Source organism: Perca fluviatilis, chromosome 15 (genome assembly GCF_010015445.1).
Source record: "Perca fluviatilis chromosome 15, GENO_Pfluv_1.0, whole genome shotgun sequence".
In the NCBI taxonomy this organism is placed as follows: domain Eukaryota; kingdom Metazoa; phylum Chordata; class Actinopteri; order Perciformes; family Percidae; genus Perca; species Perca fluviatilis.
Window position 1 is genome coordinate 19,361,548 of NC_053126.1, and position 17,572 is coordinate 19,379,119.

General features: G+C 41.9%; 1 protein-coding gene across 5 annotated transcripts in view; it reads left to right on the forward strand.

Moving 5' to 3' along the window:
- The window catches only part of znf385c (zinc finger protein 385C), a 137,862-nt gene that overhangs the window by 70,877 nt on the left and 49,413 nt on the right, over window positions 1-17,572 (forward strand). Inside the window, exon 1 of one of the 5 annotated variants that reach the window (XM_039825110.1) lies at window positions 11,607-12,037. The exons of the other annotated variants lie outside the window; for them this stretch is intronic. Coding sequence (XP_039681044.1) covers window positions 12,028-12,037 — 10 coding nt within the window. The 5' untranslated portion in view covers window positions 11,607-12,027. Of the gene's footprint in view, window positions 1-11,606; window positions 12,038-17,572 lie in introns of those variants that run through there. 5 annotated transcript variants of the gene reach the window in all.

The window sequence follows — 17,572 nt, forward strand, 5'->3', positions numbered from 1 at the left end:
GTCTACCACAAAAAAATACAGCCAGCTTTATAATTCGTTATTATGCCTTCTGGTAGGACTCATACTTATGTACTGTAGTGACACAGTTATGCATGCATACACACAGGATTTGCACAGTGGTGCTTACACACTGTTGCTATGTGGATTGTTCTTTACAGTGTGTGTGTGTGTGTGTGTGTGTGTGTGTGTGTGTGTGTGTGTGTGTGTGTGTGTGTGTGTGTGTGTGTGTGTGTTTGCGGAGTAGGGGATGGTGGTTGCAGATTGTGCTCGGTCCAGTAAACCCCTCCCAGTCAGAGCGGAGCTGTCTCAGCTTGTCAGCATTAGACTTGTGTGGCACCCTGATCCGCCCCGACAGTCAGCCACGGGAAATGATAGAACGTGAAACAGCCCCACAGCAACCATGTGACCCGGCGTGCAGGGACGAGCGGACAGTCAGGAGGGTGGGGGTTGTGGGTGGGAGGGTGGGAGGGTGTGTGTGTGTGTGTGGGTGGGGAGGTGATGGGAAAAACAGGATGGCAGCAAAATGATGTGTCCTCACAATAGCAGAGGCAAAAACCACAGCCCCACCTGGCACAGCACAGACAAGACGCACACACACACACACACACACACACACACACACACACACACACACACACACACACACACACACACACACACACACATGTGTACATAAGGAGTCACACACACAGACAGACAGACACACACAGTGACACTGGGCGCAGGCCACGACTGCTGTGATATTTCTTCCGGTTGAATGGCAGTGAAATGAATCTTAGCATGCCTGGCTCTAGACCTTTTAGGATCATGCCATTGTCTTTAACTCCACGTTTTAGTTGCTACAACCAAACATGAACACAGACACAAACATGGACACAAATACACACAGGTGGGTCCAACCTTATGGCATAGACACAGAGAGCAGCCTCCACTGCAAGAAGAGTTTAAAAAGTAATTTAGTCTATTATTACTAACTCAATTAGTTATGTTTAGCCAATACTTTGTTTGGTGAATGCAGGCAATATTTTATGCAAAAAAATAAATATTAATACAATTTAAATAGTTTAATACAAGATCAGATCTTTTCATGAAAAGTATTATATGTGTATAAAACTGCTTTTCATACACAAAATACTGTATGAAAATGGATTTTTCTTGGTATACCTGATGCAGCTGGTCTGATTAACTGTTCAATTAAGTGTTTAATCATTTTTTATATATGTATTATTGAATTCAATTTGATCTCAAAACGTAATATGCCAAACCAAAAGCATTATTTTTTTATCAACGTGCCTAACCTGTACTTGATTATTCCTTATTCCTTTTTCCTTTATTTGTATCCCCATTAGCTGATAACAATGTAGCAGCTACTCTTCCTCGGGTCCACATACAACAATAACAACATATACATAAAATACCAAACATACAATTGTGCATACATTTAAACAAGATATATAGTGCAAGTAAAAGAATATCACTGTGTGTACATGTTTACAAATTAGTATCAAATAAAATAACATCACATTCTGACAATTACAGTCCAACATAGTTAGATTGCTGAAGGATTGATAAAGGAAGATTAAGTGATTTACAGTAGGGCTTTATTTTCTCCAGAGTAATTTCTCCCAGCAGGCCTTCACAGACGGGGCAGAGTGAGGTTATGGGCTGGGTGGGGCTCTAACTTCCCGTTGGTGTGAAGGGAGAGGGCAGGGAGATACATCATGCATATACAGGGTTTTTCCAAGGCCCAAACCCTATAGCCTTTCACATTTATGGCCCCTTTCTTTTACAGATTTTCCAGGCCTGGAACATCAGGTGCGTCAGACGCTGTCATATTTCCAGGGAAGAGCAAAACCCCAGTGTTTCCACTGGGCCATCCGTGGCTCAGTGCATACCTCTCAGTGGATTTCTTTCCCCTCTCACCTTCAATATCCCCTCTCGTCCCTTAAGATTGAACTGCATCTCAAATCATAGTTGTTTCTCCTCACTATGCCTCTTTTTCCGTCCTCTGTCTGATGGTCTGCTTCCATACTGCCACATTGTGTAAATCTGATGGAGAATGCCAGGGAGCTTCTTTGCTTCTCTGTAGTACTCTGATTTTTCTGTCATTTTTTATGTGTGGAACACAGTAACCACATAATGCCATAATGTCTCTCTGTGGCGGTTTACAGTATTTGCACGGATGCTCCTCTAAAGCACAAAGCCTTGTTCAAAAAACTTCACATGCAAACCATGCCAATGTAATACTCATCCTTTCATTAAACAAATACAAATGGTAAACAAATGTGCCCACAAGTGGTTTAGCTGTCATAGTTTAGTGTTTGAGATACCTGATATATTGTCTTCCTTACCTTCACTTTAGATACATGCTAAGTTGACCTTGCTGATTGTGAGGACGGTCACTAGCCACATGTATTATGTGAAAGACCTTGCTTTCAACTCTGAATAGCCTTATCTTTAGTGTACAAAGCAGCATTCTGCTACTGCAATGACTCTCCTTCCCTTTATCTGAGTCAACAAGCACGCTCACATCAACTGCCTTGTTGTATTATTTATTGGACCCAAAGACACAAGCTCTTCAAGGTGAATACCACCAAACTATAAAAATATTTTTTATGAGTGTTTCTACCTTGATTTTACTCATTACCATATCCAAGTTAAAAGTGAAAGAAATGGTTAATGTTTTTCATTTGTAGCCTTAAAGCAATAAAAGCTAGAACATTTGAAAGCATGTGTAGACATTTATGTAGTTTTTTTCTGTTCTTTTTATTACTTCATAGACCAGGGCACTCTCATCAGTATGTGTGAACACGAGTAACCCTGCAAAAACAAGAAAGCAAGAGTCTTATATGTGGTAATGTACAGCCCCAAGACACTCCACTGATAATAAATAAGAGATTGATTTTTGGCCTCATGCAATGTTTGTCTGTTATAGTAGAGCACTAAAGCAGAAGATGATCATTTATTCAATGTCAGTCAACTTGGCTGTTGTCACTTTAATCTTTTCCGTATTTTCCAAATAACTCACACAGGAGCTCTACATCGACCTGACAATATACAGCAAATCAGTCATCCATTTCTACCTTTAAGAAATACTCATGAATGTATGCCAAGATAGTCTGAACCCTACAGTAACAAAAATGGCTAAAATGTAACACTATTCCCTTTCAGATTCTTTCTTATGTGCAGCAGCACAGCTGAACTCACTCTGAAAAAAAGAATTTAATGTAAATCCCCCTTTAATTACTATTTGGAGTACCAAAGCAGCAATGTAGGAATAAAAGTACAATCCAGCATTATTCATTCATTGTACAGCATTAGTCACTCAGTGGCCTTGGGAGAGGGAGAGTAAAAGATAGAAGAGTTACAGTTTACCACACTGAGTCACACATTGGAAATGAAAATAATAACAAAAATGAAAAAAAACAAGGGACATACTTAAGGTTGATTTATAGTTGTGCATTAAAGTGTTACAGTATGGCATGTAGCTACGCCAGGGCTGCAGCGGCTATAGAGATACCACATGAGGATGATAAGTCAGCATGGGCTGCTTGTGTTTTCTCCTACAAGTTTTTGACTTGAGATTGTTGAAGTGACGACAACAGAGTTGCAAACCTCCTGCTCACCACGCTCTCTATCACAAGGAAATGAAACGGCATAAATGCAGCGACTGCACAGAATAATCTCAAATTCAAGTAATCACTCATATCAAAAGGTAAATGAAAGAATGTAAACAAAGTTACTGCTAGGGAATAATTAATGAATCCATCTGATCACGTATGATGCATCAGTCTCTTGTTGCAGTTGTGATATCAACAAGTGGAAGCAGGCAATGAGCTATAACTCAAAAGCTGTGTCATTTATCTACAGCAGGACTCTTGATGCTATTCTTGGGCAAAACATTTGCCATTGAAGGTGGAGAAAGAAAAAGCCATTGGGTCATTAAAATCAAAATGGGTTATCCTTATGGGACCCTGAATATTGTGATAAAGCTTTGCCTGATTGAAATTTGTATATTTGATCTTAGTCTGGATCAACGGAAGTACATTTCCATGGCGGATGTCCCTCGCCTTCCGCTCTCCGAGTATTGCCGTTCTTAAACTCTGTTCGCTTCGGGAAACAACAACAAACCTAGAGCTAGCAAGTTATACACTGAAAATGGCAAATTTTGAAGAAAATTTGGATTGTGCAACAAGGCAGGCCTGCTTAGTTATTTCTGTGAATGATTGTAAAGATTTACAATTTTTTTTTTTTACAGCATTTACTATCTAACTGGGACGTTTTGGGACCGGCTGGTGGGGATTGCTATGTACCGCCGCTGCATCCTGAGATTAGCGCCACCCAAGACGATTGTGATTGGTTTAAAGAAATGCAAACAACCCGGAGCGTTTTTTTCTCCTATCCCAAAATGTACATGTTGAGTAGCCAGGCCTTACTCCGCAGCGCTGTGGAGATAGGTCCGGCAATGTGAGCCTAATTTGATCTTAATGTTTAAATGTGTGGAAAGCTGACATACTTCCCAAGGGATAGGGGACATACTTCCAAAAGGTCAGGAGTCACCTGACCCATAATGATTCATCATCTGGGGAACATGCAGCAAGCAAGATACATTGTCATGGGCCAAAGTGTTGGTCATTGAGACCCCAGGGCATTGGTAAGGGTCAAAGTATGGGACAATGAATATCCATGACAGATTTCATGGCAAACTGTCTTAGTTTAAAAAAAAGAAACCTCACTGTGTTGGACACGGTGAATAACAGCCTCTAAAAGAACCTCTGCCTTGGAATACTCATAATGTGTTACAGTTATGCAAAACCATAACCTTCCAGGGGAGACAACAGCAGTGAGTTGTTATTTCTGCAAGCCTTTCACAGATGGCAAAGCACAGGAGGAGGTCAAGTTCAGCATAAAACCAAATACGTGCAGACATTTTCACGTTACAATATTTAATTGTGTGCATGAGCTTTCCACATGGAATCTTCCATTCAGCCAAAGCGTCCGGTTATTCTTGGCAGCAGTTACGTCAGTATGACTGCAGACGCTCTTGTGTTTTCTATTCCACTTGAAGCACGAAGCAGACATTAGGATTCCCACCTGCCTTTCGTTCCCCTCAGCCAGCAGTTTCCCCTCTCCACCTGATCTGTTTTGCTCTCCCTCACATCCTCCTCATCCCGATCTCCTCCTTCATCTTCCATCATCCTGTGAATCCAACCAAGGCAACGATACACAGTGATGATTTATTTATGTTAGGGAAACCGTCTTCCCCCTATCCTTACAACTCTCTCTCTCTCTCTCTCACACACACACACACACACACACACACACACACACACACACACACACACATACACACACTTTCACTCTGTCTCTTCTTGTGTTTGTCTGTCTGTGAAACCATATGTGACATTGATGCTAAATGGGGCGTCCTCTCCCGTGTTCTGATGAGATGAGGAATGTGCAGGTGGCAGAGCTTACAAGGACAACACACTCTCTCTCACACACACACACACACACACACACACACCACTCCTCTGCAGTGTCATGCTGAGATGACAGCTCTGGGGTTAACTTGTATAATCGAGGTATTTGACACTATCTGCTCCATTTTTTAAAGAAGCACAATGTGTCAAGTGACACTAGGTCATAACATCATCTGCAATAACTGTAACAGTCAGATGTTAGTGGTTTTAAGTGCATTAGTTCAAGAATTTCAAATATTATCAGCTCAACATATCTGCTGTAGTCAGGGTTATTTTTGGAACAGTTTACTGCACAGGGAATGTTGGCTGCATCCAGTCTCGCCAGCCATCGCCCACAACAATCACGTCTTATGTTAACAGGGGAAGCCTGGTGAATCAAAACCTTATGTTATCTGTATATACCAAATCTTACTCATAAGCAAAATGGACAGGTCTGGCCATGTATCATGTATAGTTATTACTTACCATAGTATGGCCTCATTAACTATGTATTGCTGCTTTATAGATCAAGTATAAGCCATTTGTAAGAATAATATTTGAGTTACCAGGTTGTTAAAAATGTCCTCCAGCATATCTTGCTTGTCTTTTTATCCAGCTCTTTAATTCATCAGTCACATCACCACTTGAGTTCTGTAAAAGAGCTGCAGAGCATCAAAACCAAAATACATTTATTTACTTATTACTGCAAAATTTAGAACTTTAGAACAGATGTGAGTGAATTATTAGAGTGAACTATCTAAAAAGACAAAGGAGGAAGATCTACACCTGAGTTGTAAATGTTGCAGTCATAACTTGTTAATAAATGTTTTTTGGTCCGATGCTTTTCAGCTCTTTTACAGATAGTAGGTAGTGGTGAATTAACTAATGAAAGAGGACACTAGCCAAATGGATTTTTCACAACCAGGCAAACCAAATGTTGTTCTTACAATTGGGTTGATTCTTATTTATGAAATATTGATCAGTTATTTATTAAACTGTTTAGAGAGACTTTCTCTGGGTTCTAATTGACCTAAAGCTATATAGGATAACCTACTATTTTTGGCAAACAAAAGAAAAGTATATTTGATGAAAGATATATAACATGGAATATTTGATTATTAGGTGTAATAATAAGGCTTTAGGCTCACCTCTTTATTTTATCGGCAACAAATGTGTTCTGTTTGTAGCAAAGGGAAGACTTACCTATATATATATATATATATATATATATATATATATACATTTTAGGCCTTTATTTATACAGGACAGCTGAAGACACGAAAGGGGAGAGAGAGGGGGACTGACCTGCAGCAAAGGGCCACAAGTCCTATATATAGGAATATATTTTTTTCTGGGCGCCTGGCTAGCTCACCTGGTAGAGCAGAACAAAATATATTTAAAGGCAAAAAATGGTTAATTTTGCAACAATCAAACAATGAGGATGTAAAGCCAATTACATCAATTACACAAGGGTGAAGCAAACTCTTACTTTTATTTTATTTGTTGTATCTCTTTTTAAATAATGCTTGTTGCTAGAGTCTTTCGGGGACAAAAGAATAATATTCTCATGTGCAAGTTGACCAAGCTAATCATCTAAATCACACGCTGTTGCCTTCAGGTGCTTTTACATGACTGGGCATCTTACACTGTCACCCATCAACAACTGTCTTTTTTTGTCCACCCATCTTCAAATTACTTTAGCTGCAGTCAACCCTCCCAGTCCTCCTCCAACCCCCTGTCAGTCTTTCGGTTACTTAGTTAGTCTCTCTGTCAGTCAGTCAGGTAGACAGCCAAGCCGTTATGCTCCGAGGGCTTTCCCTTCAAATGCTTTTCAATTCATTTGTTTGTTTGTCCGAGAAAGAGGGTGTGAATAGTGCTGGGAGACTGAGCGATTTTGGTCTAGTGAAAGATAGTGAAGTGGAAAAAAATATGCCAATGAAGTAAACAAATTGCTGGAGCGACTGAGAGAGAGGGAGATAGAGAGGTGTCAATTTAGAGAGTGAGAGCTTAGTGTCAGATTTTCAAAAAGAAGAGATTGTGATAAAGAGAAGGAAAAATGTCCAGTGTTTACTTTAGACGAAGATGTTATGTAACAGAGGGAGAAAAAGCAAGAGCTTATGGTTTAGAGAAAAAAGGGGGAGACTGAAAGCTGTTACTTAAGAGAGGGGGGACTGACAGAGCGAGAAAGGAAAATTGTTAGTTTAGAGAGAGAGAGAGGAAGAGGGGGAGTCAGAGAGAAAGATAGATGGCTCTTTGCCTTGTGTGCTGCTGCCAGTCATTACCTAGTCAGGCCTCAGCGGCAGGTTGGCAGCGCCAGCTCTAATTGAGGAGGCCGGTGGCTTGGAACAGCAGAGAAAGAGGCAGGGCTAGCTTTCCTCTTTGCTTGTTCATAAATTAGCCTGTCACTCATTACATCCCAGCTTGTGGTTGGGATCAGAAAACCCCATTTCCAAACACATTTGCATTTGTCAGAAGTTCCTATAAAGCAGAAGCTCATAAAGCCTGGCTGTGTGCATGTTGAATATTTTGTTGTATTTATGGTGAACACCACGAACATACACTGTGAACTGTCCTGCTATTTATTTTACAGAAGATGACTTCCGATGTGGCCATCAGAATAAAAAAGATAATCTACAGCTGTGCATCAATATCCATTAACACAGAGGAGTGGCCACAGCATGTCTTGTTCAGTATATCACACAACTCCCCCACCCACATTCCCACACTCTCGTACGCATCAGCTCATCAAAAACAGCTGTGTCCCTTTTTTCACGCTCTTGATTTCCCGCCGCATATTGGAAAACAAAAAGGTAGACATTAGGAGGCTGTCACGCCTTGACAGGTATTGATCAGGCTGCTCCTGAGAGACTGCCAGATGAACTTTACATCAGCACCAGAGAGAGGATTTCTGGGGGTTTCTTGCCATCTGTTAATGACTGATGCAAGTCGGGGTATGTGAGGAGAATGTAGGCAAAAGAGGGAGGGGAGGTGGGTGTTGTAGAAATGCCCAGATGCCACCGCTAAAAAGATGTTGCATGGTATTAAACTTACACGGCACTGTCATTTTCTCAGGTGACAGCAGCTATCTCCATATTTCACGCTTCCACTTCCTTCCTCCCCTCAAGTCTCGCTGTCCTACAGCACCCCCCACCACTCTTCCACTCATCTATACCCTCACCCGACCCACAGCACCATCCACCCCGAACCAACCCGGCCCACTGTGGTGACAGCGCCAGCACGCAACAGTGAACGTGCACACTGCATGATGATTACAAGCCGCTCACCTCATCTTGTAGTTTCCACCTTACCTTCCCATTCCCAAATCACATATAAGATGTAAACAGACATCACATTTATCAAAAGATGTTTCACTTCAGTTCTCGTATTGAAATCCAGCATTGAATCATGCTAGTATTTGCAGACATCCAAAGGGCTTTAGCTGAGCAGAAAAGTACCGAGATGTGGAAAGACAACACAATTTTGTAAGACTTGAGTGTGAAAGTTGACCTTCTCTTCTCTCCAGGGTCCGTCACTCATCACCATAGATACTCTGCTCTCTGCAACTCAGTAAAGACCATTAGTATTAACAGAGTTGTGTGTTCGCCATCTCCCCCCTAACTCATGAAGAGAAACCATCATTTTGGAGATTATTTGTGCTGACCTAACGTGCATTACAATACTTTCACCATGGCAACTTGAAATAAGCAAGTAGTACGCAGTGATATTTATTATCCTAAGGAGCAAGCTCTGGATATGCACTTTATGTTGTAGGCATGGGCCGGTATACGATTCTGACGGTATGATAACCTTCAGCAAAAATGTCATGGTATTGCAGTTGCAGCTTTAAAATGTATTAAATAAAAATAAAAAAATAAAAACAAAATGTATTTTATTTTTTAACACACTGCACACTGGCAGGGAGACTGACTACTAAACTGCAGTTTCTCTCCTTAAAGAAAAAAACAGCTCATACCTTAGGAACGGTATGACAGAAAATGTTAGTGGTTTTGAAACCTTCAAACCACGGTATACCTTGAAAACGGTAACCGGCCCATGCCTAGTATGTTGCATTATGTTTTTTGCATGTTGGCAAATCAGTCGATGAAGTCTTAAAAGATTATCTGCAGTGAGGTGAGCTAATTTTGTGATTCACATGTTTTTCCAATAACTTGCTTAGTTGTTTTAATAAGTATATAATTTCAAAACTCAGTACCACAATAATGTCTGGATTATGTTCCCTGGCACCATTTTTCTAGTATATGAAGTGCTACATTTATATACCGCATGTAAGTCATAGGGATCAGGGTGGGCATGCAAAGTACAGGACTCTGACACCAGAGACATCCACTTGTGGCTTTTAGTTTAGGCAGCAAAAGCACTTTGGTTACGGCTACAGAAAGATTGTGGAAACCCAGCTGCATTATGTATTGCGCAAAACATATTTGTTGCAAATTAGTAGTATAAAAATGTTATTTCTTCGAGACAGGGTTGTAAAATGAACAATGTTGGAAAGGTAACATGGACCACTGAGAAAATGTATTCGTACTCTAGTGAAGTGGCTGTCTTTTAACATATAGAACAAATGGGTTAGAACAAGGAGGCTGACTGATGTAAAGCTTGGAACCATTCCTGTGTTTCTAATTAGCCTTGGCCTTGGCGTGCCAGCCAGCAGGCTGATGGTTGGCATGAGGCAGCAGGACAGCCCAGCTGCCCCCGTGTCCTCCACTCTGCCCCAGGGGAGAGTTTCTGGGTCCACTGCTGCCTCTGTGAAAGGCGATAAACAGAAACCTGAATTAGGAGGGGAAAGGTAGCTCACACCCCACATAACACTCTGTCAGAGGCAATATTTCATGTTTAAGGGGAACTCTCCATCAGCAATCTGATCTCTACCAGCCCTCACTGCTCCACGCTCCACTTTTTCACTTGCAGTGTAACCCTGTGGAAAAGCACTCTAACTACACCACAACAAACTGATAAACAGCATCATGAGTAGGTTATTGATATGCAAGTATAAAATTAGACAATTTAATAGCACAATAGCAACAGCAGATGAACCTTTATTATGACTGGTTGCACAGTGGTTAGGACAATAAAGACCTTTTCCCACAATGATGACATGAACACAGGAGCACCAGCAGGCATTTCTGCCAAACCAGCAAGTGCAAGAGAGGGGGAAAAGAGCAACAAGAGATAAAGGCAGAGAAAGACAGTGTAAGATTAGATGAATACAGTTTGAAGAAAGGAAAGAGAGGAGTAAGGGGGAGAAAAGGGAAAAGAAGGGGAGGGAGAGGAAGAGTAAGGGGGAGAAAAGGGGAAGTGAACGAGAGAGGCAGAGAGGGAGCAATTTAATGCTGTAATTAAGTTCCTGATAGCACCCTGGGAGATGTGCTTTGGCGTAGCTCCAGGACAGCTTAGCATTGCACCAAGGCTCTTCAGCCCACTATCTATGCTTACACACACACACACACACACGCACACCATTCGACAAACAGATATTTAATTCGAGCAGGCTCTCTGTGCTCTCGAGCCATATCCAAATCCCCGAATATGTGTCAGCTTCACCAAATTATGCATCGACAAGAAGAGACACAAATGAGGAGCAGACTGGCAAGAGAGATGCCTGGGAGAAACCATCACTCGCAGCCACTCTCCTGTCGCTCATACTCACACTGCTGTGCACACAAGGTAGCTGCCTTGACAAGTGCACACAAATCATCCTTATGAGAGCATGAATGGAAACCTGTTTCAGAAAATATTCCTTTCTTTCATTTCATGTTTACAGTGCTCCTATCATGCTTCTGCTACCTGAAGCCTTTCACAGCTTCCCGCTGCACCTGGTGTTTTTCTTTTCCCGCTATCTTTTTTGGCTGCATGGCAGGCCATACATATGACTCAACCATCAGTTACGGTGCTGACCTGTAAGATGATAAGTTTGACAAGAGGGCTAATGCGGTGCCAAGTTGTACAGGTATGAAGACTGTGAAAAAAATAGCAGCTAATTTCCCCTTCTGTGCATTCATGTCAAGTTTAAAAAAAAAAAAAAAAACGTGCTCACTGAAAGGAGGAGAGAGAAGAGGTAGGACTACACAGTGGAAGAGATGACAAGGAAAGAGGACTCCGAGAGAGAGAGAGAGAGAGAGAGAAGAGAGAGAGAGAGAGAGAGAGAGAGAGAGAGAGGGAAGGAACAGGCAATTACAGTCAGCCCTCTCCAACAGCCCCATTCCTCGCCTCCTTCAGGCCAAGCGCAAAGCAGCACGAGCAATAGGATTTAACTGAGGATAACGCGCATCGATAGGATCTGAGATTTCTCGGGGATTGGTCACCAAAAGAGGAGGAAATAGGATACAGTATCGCAAAGAAATAGATGTTACAGTGACAAGAGAGGGGAACAAGTCTGTCGGAACCGATAGATTCTGAGGCTCTTTACAACTACAGGACGCCTCCCGTTCGCACCTGTGCGTCGTGCTTGTCCTCTCTCTCTGGGGCTAAAAGTGCGTAAAATTGTATCGGTTTTTACGCACGGTGACACGCCGAGCTGGAGAGACGCGGATACGGTCCTGGACGCACGATGCTGATCGGTAAGTGTTAAACACCTTTAATACTCCACTATTTACCGGCGGTTATGTGGCTGTGCTAACTTTAGTAATCCGTATGATGCATTTATGAAGCATATCAGAAAAACCACGGCTTAGGTCCATGGATGTTATAGAAATGTTGCAGCGGTACTATTAGAAATAAATAGTCTTAGATAACTATCTCATTCTGTCATCCAAAACACAAAGTATCTGACATTCAAACAGTATTGAGAGGAACAGGCGGACTGAAAGTCGTTGCAGGAATAGCCAATTAAAAATATTGATGAAGTATAAATTCTGGCGCGCACGCGTTCAAAGAGAGTTTTATGATTGCATATCGTGTGGAATTTATCAATAGCCTTGGTCATGTAGTTGTCCACATGGTCACTGCAGAATTTGAACTGTATCGATCAAGTTATATGTAGCTCAAATAAGATACTGAAATCCAAATATGTGCGTCCTGACTGGTGCGGAGTTACGGACACCTCAGCCTCCTTATTCCTCCTCATTCCTCAGTAGCTGGAAGTTTATTATTATATTGGAAAAATAAAGCTTATTGCTTTGGTAAAATAATATTGATAATGTGAAATATGTCTCTTCTGAAAAGTCCGAAAGCATCCCCGAGTGTTTAAAAAAAATAAAAGTCTACAGAAATCTGACCTGCATGTCACCGTCACCGGGTATCTAAATGGAAATGAACGGTTACCTCGATCAGCAAATAATCAGCAAAAACATTTTTTCTAAAATTTGATTGTGCTGGAATTATTGGCTATTTGTAAAGCAGAATTAATTTGACTGTGTGAAACAGGGTTATGGGAGGTTTTGCGCATGGATCACTGAATAGCGCGCTCTCTAAATGATTTTTTTAAAAATTTGGAATATTGTTTGCATCTTTTCTTGATAATATAGTCAGACATGCTTCTAAAATAATCAATAAACATTTCAAATTTGAGAGGCTTCAGACAATTAGTTCATTCGTTTTTATTAATACAATCGGTTACCATGCCTTGCCTTATTAAAGTAAGAGGTTTTTTAAGGATGGAAAAAATAATCTTGATTATATTTGATACTTTTGAGAGAAAGGAGATCCACTAAATCAAGAATAGAGAACTTCTTTACTTCATTTGGATAATGAACTTCATATCATCTCTGATTATATCTGAGAATAAAGGTGTACATTTCTTTTGTGTGGGCTGAGCTGAGGGATGGACCTGCACCGCTGTGCTTAACCTGAAACACTGATTTATAGCCATGGCTCAATCTTCTCTTTTCTCCTGCCAAAATTCAACTATACTTACGTATCTTTTTTTTCTGGGTGAACTGAGCTTTGAGTCCTTCCTTGCATTTCAGAGACGAAGAAATAGAAGACGGAGGAAAAGGTAAAAGTAAAAAGGATGAGATTATAACAAAGATCTAAAGGGAATATGCTGATAGTCTTGTTTACTGACTTGGATGTTTAAAGGTTATATACTCAAAACGCATAAAGGTACACCAAGCCTGAGGATGTGATGGATCTTCCTAAGGGAGGTTGTGGGGTGCTTTGAGATCTCGGTGCTCTTAAAATGGCTTCGGCGCATGGGCCAATGACTCATGCAAATGGATGCCACATTAGCATTTCTCCAGATATTTACTTCTCCCAAATGCCACCTCCTATTCCCTCCGCCAGTGACGATGGATGCACATGGTGCACCAAAGCCTTCAGCATTGAGGTGTTTGACTGAAATGTTGTCTTTGTTCCTCTCGTGTCAGTGATCTGTCCCTCTCGCCCTTTCAGTCAGCTGGTGAAAGTGCAGCTCTACTGTCAAGTGAAGCCCTAACTACTCTGGTCTTTGTCTTGTGCTGATTTCAGCTCTGCCATTATGTCATCTTAAAAGCCACTTGGCGGGTCACAGGGGAGCTCTGTGGCTGCATCGGTTTCTTCTGAGTACCAGATAACAGCCGTTACTTGACGACCGCCATGATTATTCACCGTGTTGCTGCCTTCTGAGAGGCAGGGCTCTGTTCCTATTCACTATTGCAGGTGAGGAGGAAAAAGAGCTGGTGGTGTGGGCTCAACCTTGTCTCACTTCATCCACCCATCCATGACCCCCTGCCGTCCCCCCATGCAGGCAGGAGACAGGTTGTGGGGCTGTGGGAGGGCTGATTACAGGCCTGTCCCTCTGGGAGTGGGTGCCATTCTTCCTCTTCCACTCCTTTTTTATCTGCAGGATCTGAGGTGGGGGGTGGGAATGCATGGGAAGCAGGGGTAATCTGCGCTAAACAGGGTCCCAAGCTTGAACAGGGCTAATTACATGGGGTTAGGGTTACAGTCCGAGACCATTGAGTGGGGGCTGGCCACTCCCTGAAAGCAGCTCTGTGAGAGATTAATGAAAATAAGTAGAATCCCATTAAATAGCAGTGTTGTTTCTTGGTAGTAGACAGGCATAATGATAGCATATGTACAGTACAGTATGTACAGTATTATATATAGCCCAACAGGCAGTCATGGACCTTGAGATGTCGGTGTCCACTTGACCTTGGTTCCAGCTTTAATGTGTAGAGGCTGGAAGGGTTCCCAAGCCGGCTGATTTGAAGTGGTTGTGCAGGTGGAGGGGGTGTAAAGGAGGGGGTTAATTTAAAGGCAGCACTGTTGGACAGAGGGTTTTGGTCCACTTCCCACCAACTCCACATCTGCACCATCAGCCTCTCAGATGAACAAGCTCTTCCTCGAGTGTGTGATTTGCTTTGGTCTTTTTGGTTAACGTAGCTGTGGGCTTCTGTCTGGACTGACACTGTGTGTGTGTGTGTGTGTTGTGTGTGTGTGTGTGTGTGTGTGTGTGTGTGTGTACGTACACATGCATGCAAAAGCAAAGTGTGAGAGGGAATGAGACATTATGATGGATGGATCTCCTGAGCCTGCTGTCTCTTTGTTCATCCCTCGTGGGCCAATGGGATGAAGGTGGCAGCTCTACAGCTCCTGCTCAACCCATTCTCACACACACACACACACACACACACACACACACACACACACACACACACACACACACACACACACACACACACACACACACACACACACACACAGCAGAGACAAATAACCTAGTGCTCTATTAGCTCAACTAACACCTCAACTTGAATGACAAATATATAGTCAAACTGACTTTTTTATTTTTCATTACCTCAGGTCCTATTACTCTGCATCATCTCAGTAGAAACTCCTGTGAGAATGAGAGGAATGTCTCATACTACCACTAACTGTATAATATATTATTTCGTATTTATTGTTTCTCATCTTACTGCATTTTTTATGTTGTCCCACTGGTGTGAAGTTCCATACCACTTTTATGCAGTAGTCAATGTATTTCTGTGGCTCTTTTTCATTTCATTGTGCCAGTCAGCCATTGCTTCCAGCAAACAGGAACATTGGGGCGTATTATCACTCCAAAACTCCATTTTTTTAGTATTGCTTTTGTCACTATTCTTGAGCTTGTTTTATCTTTTCCTGTAGAGATCAGTCCATGAAGGGAAGAGAGTTTAAAGGAGGATTCCATTTATGGAAGCTCACAATGTTGTATATCATCATCAACCTCTGATCTTCAGTGCTTTCCAGGAGTCGTTTTGTAATGAAGTGCTGGTACTTGAGCATGAGTCACACCTTCTACTCATAATGCAACCTGTCTTATGGCAGCACATACGTTTTTTTAGGCTTTTGTGGGAAAATAACAATGTCTGACTCTTCTCTGACAGATTTCTTTCTGTATGTTTGCATTTTGTTAAAGGGGAACTCCATCATTTTTACACACCTGCACATGAGAAAAAAAGCTGTATAAAGCCTTTTGTGGCTCCAGAGGGAGCTGCACAAAAGAATCGGATGCATTTCGTGCAAGTTTAAAAAGGAAAAAACATCTGGGGGAGTGGAGTTAGAAAAAAGTTAGCTTTCCAGACCTCTGTAGTCCGCTCCTCACGCCAGGTTTTCATTCAACCTTTATTAAACCAGGGGTAAAGAGGGTAAAAATCTATCTAGTCTATCTATCGATCTAGTGATCGAGTGGCCTGGCCAAGACAGGCAGCAGCACAAATACCACGGTTTCAGACATAAAACAAAATATACACAAAGAATATAAGAAAGATGTATAATATATATATTAAAAAAACATAATTCTACATTCAAAATATCTACAGCCAGATGTGCCTGCATCCAAGTCATTTATAATTTTGACAAGCATGGAATAAAAGAGACTATATATCTGATTCTGCTGCATCAATTTTGTCCATAATGTTACAAAAGTGCAATGCTAAGTCGGTGGAGTTCTCTTTTGAATATGGAACGGAGACCTTGATGTGATTCCAAAACAGGAATTTACATCAACAGACATTTTACTTTTGCCTGCTTTTGTGTCTCTTTCATGCTCTTTGATAAACTCATTTGCACACACATTTGTGCATTTACACATTTTGTGTGTAAATGTGTTTTGAGTGTTTTAGGGTGGACTTTTGTGCGTGAATTGTATTCAGAAGGGCTTGGAGAGCAGGGTAAGTGGGTGGACTACTGCAGTGACAATAATTAGACCTGTCTACATGACCTGCAGGCGCCTTTCAGAAAGGTCAGAGTTCAGCAAAGAGCAGAGGTCACAAGTTAATGAAGCCACTGAAACATTACCTTTTTCCGTACCAGTTTTCCCTGACCCCCCATAGATATTCATCAGATCCTTTTCTTTGTTTTCATACACACCCTTGTATGCCCTCTGTAGTTGAGGCTATTAATATGTAAGTGTGTGATTTGTATTGTGACAGAAAGGACATGTGTCTGCTTTTGCACATACAGCGTTTATATGCACAGTTCGTATGTGACCCTTTTCCAGCCTCTGGGCCCCCCTGTGGGGAAAATGCCCGTGTGTGAGTGACAGTTCAAGTCATTTCACTGAAATGACAGCGTGGGTTTGATTGGGCCGCCTGGTGAAGTGATGGCTTCTGGATGCTGAGAGCTGCAGGCATATGTGAGGCCCAGCGGGAGCTCTGACAACATGAGAAATGGTCCCGCGCTGCACTCGGCATCAAAGCCTTATCACTTAGCCTCTCATTCATGGATGTCCCTGGGCCAAAGATGTAGGCCTGTAGCGATCATTGTTTGCGATGCGTCGATGTCAAATTTTTTGCGTCGACGCTTCGTAACAGCTCGCCACACACACGTGGGAGACCAAAACATTGCATAATGGAGAACGAAACGGCAACCTCCTCACATAATTCCCAACAAAGCCCTGCAAAAAAGCCCCAATAAAAGAAAAAGTCCTAAAAGACAGCTCGCCCTAAATCATCGAAGTTATGGGAATACTTCAAATTTAGTCCCAAACGTAAAAGGTGTCATTATTTGCGCTCTTAATGGAGTTGGAATACCACACAAGCACAACAGCATGTGGGAGCATCTGAAACGGAGGCATCCCATTGTCACTCGTGAAGGAGACTGGAGACAAGTAGTACTAACGTTGGCTAAATTAATTTCATGTTTGCGTAGTGTAGGGTGACCAAACGTCCTCTTTTGCCCGGACATGTCCACTT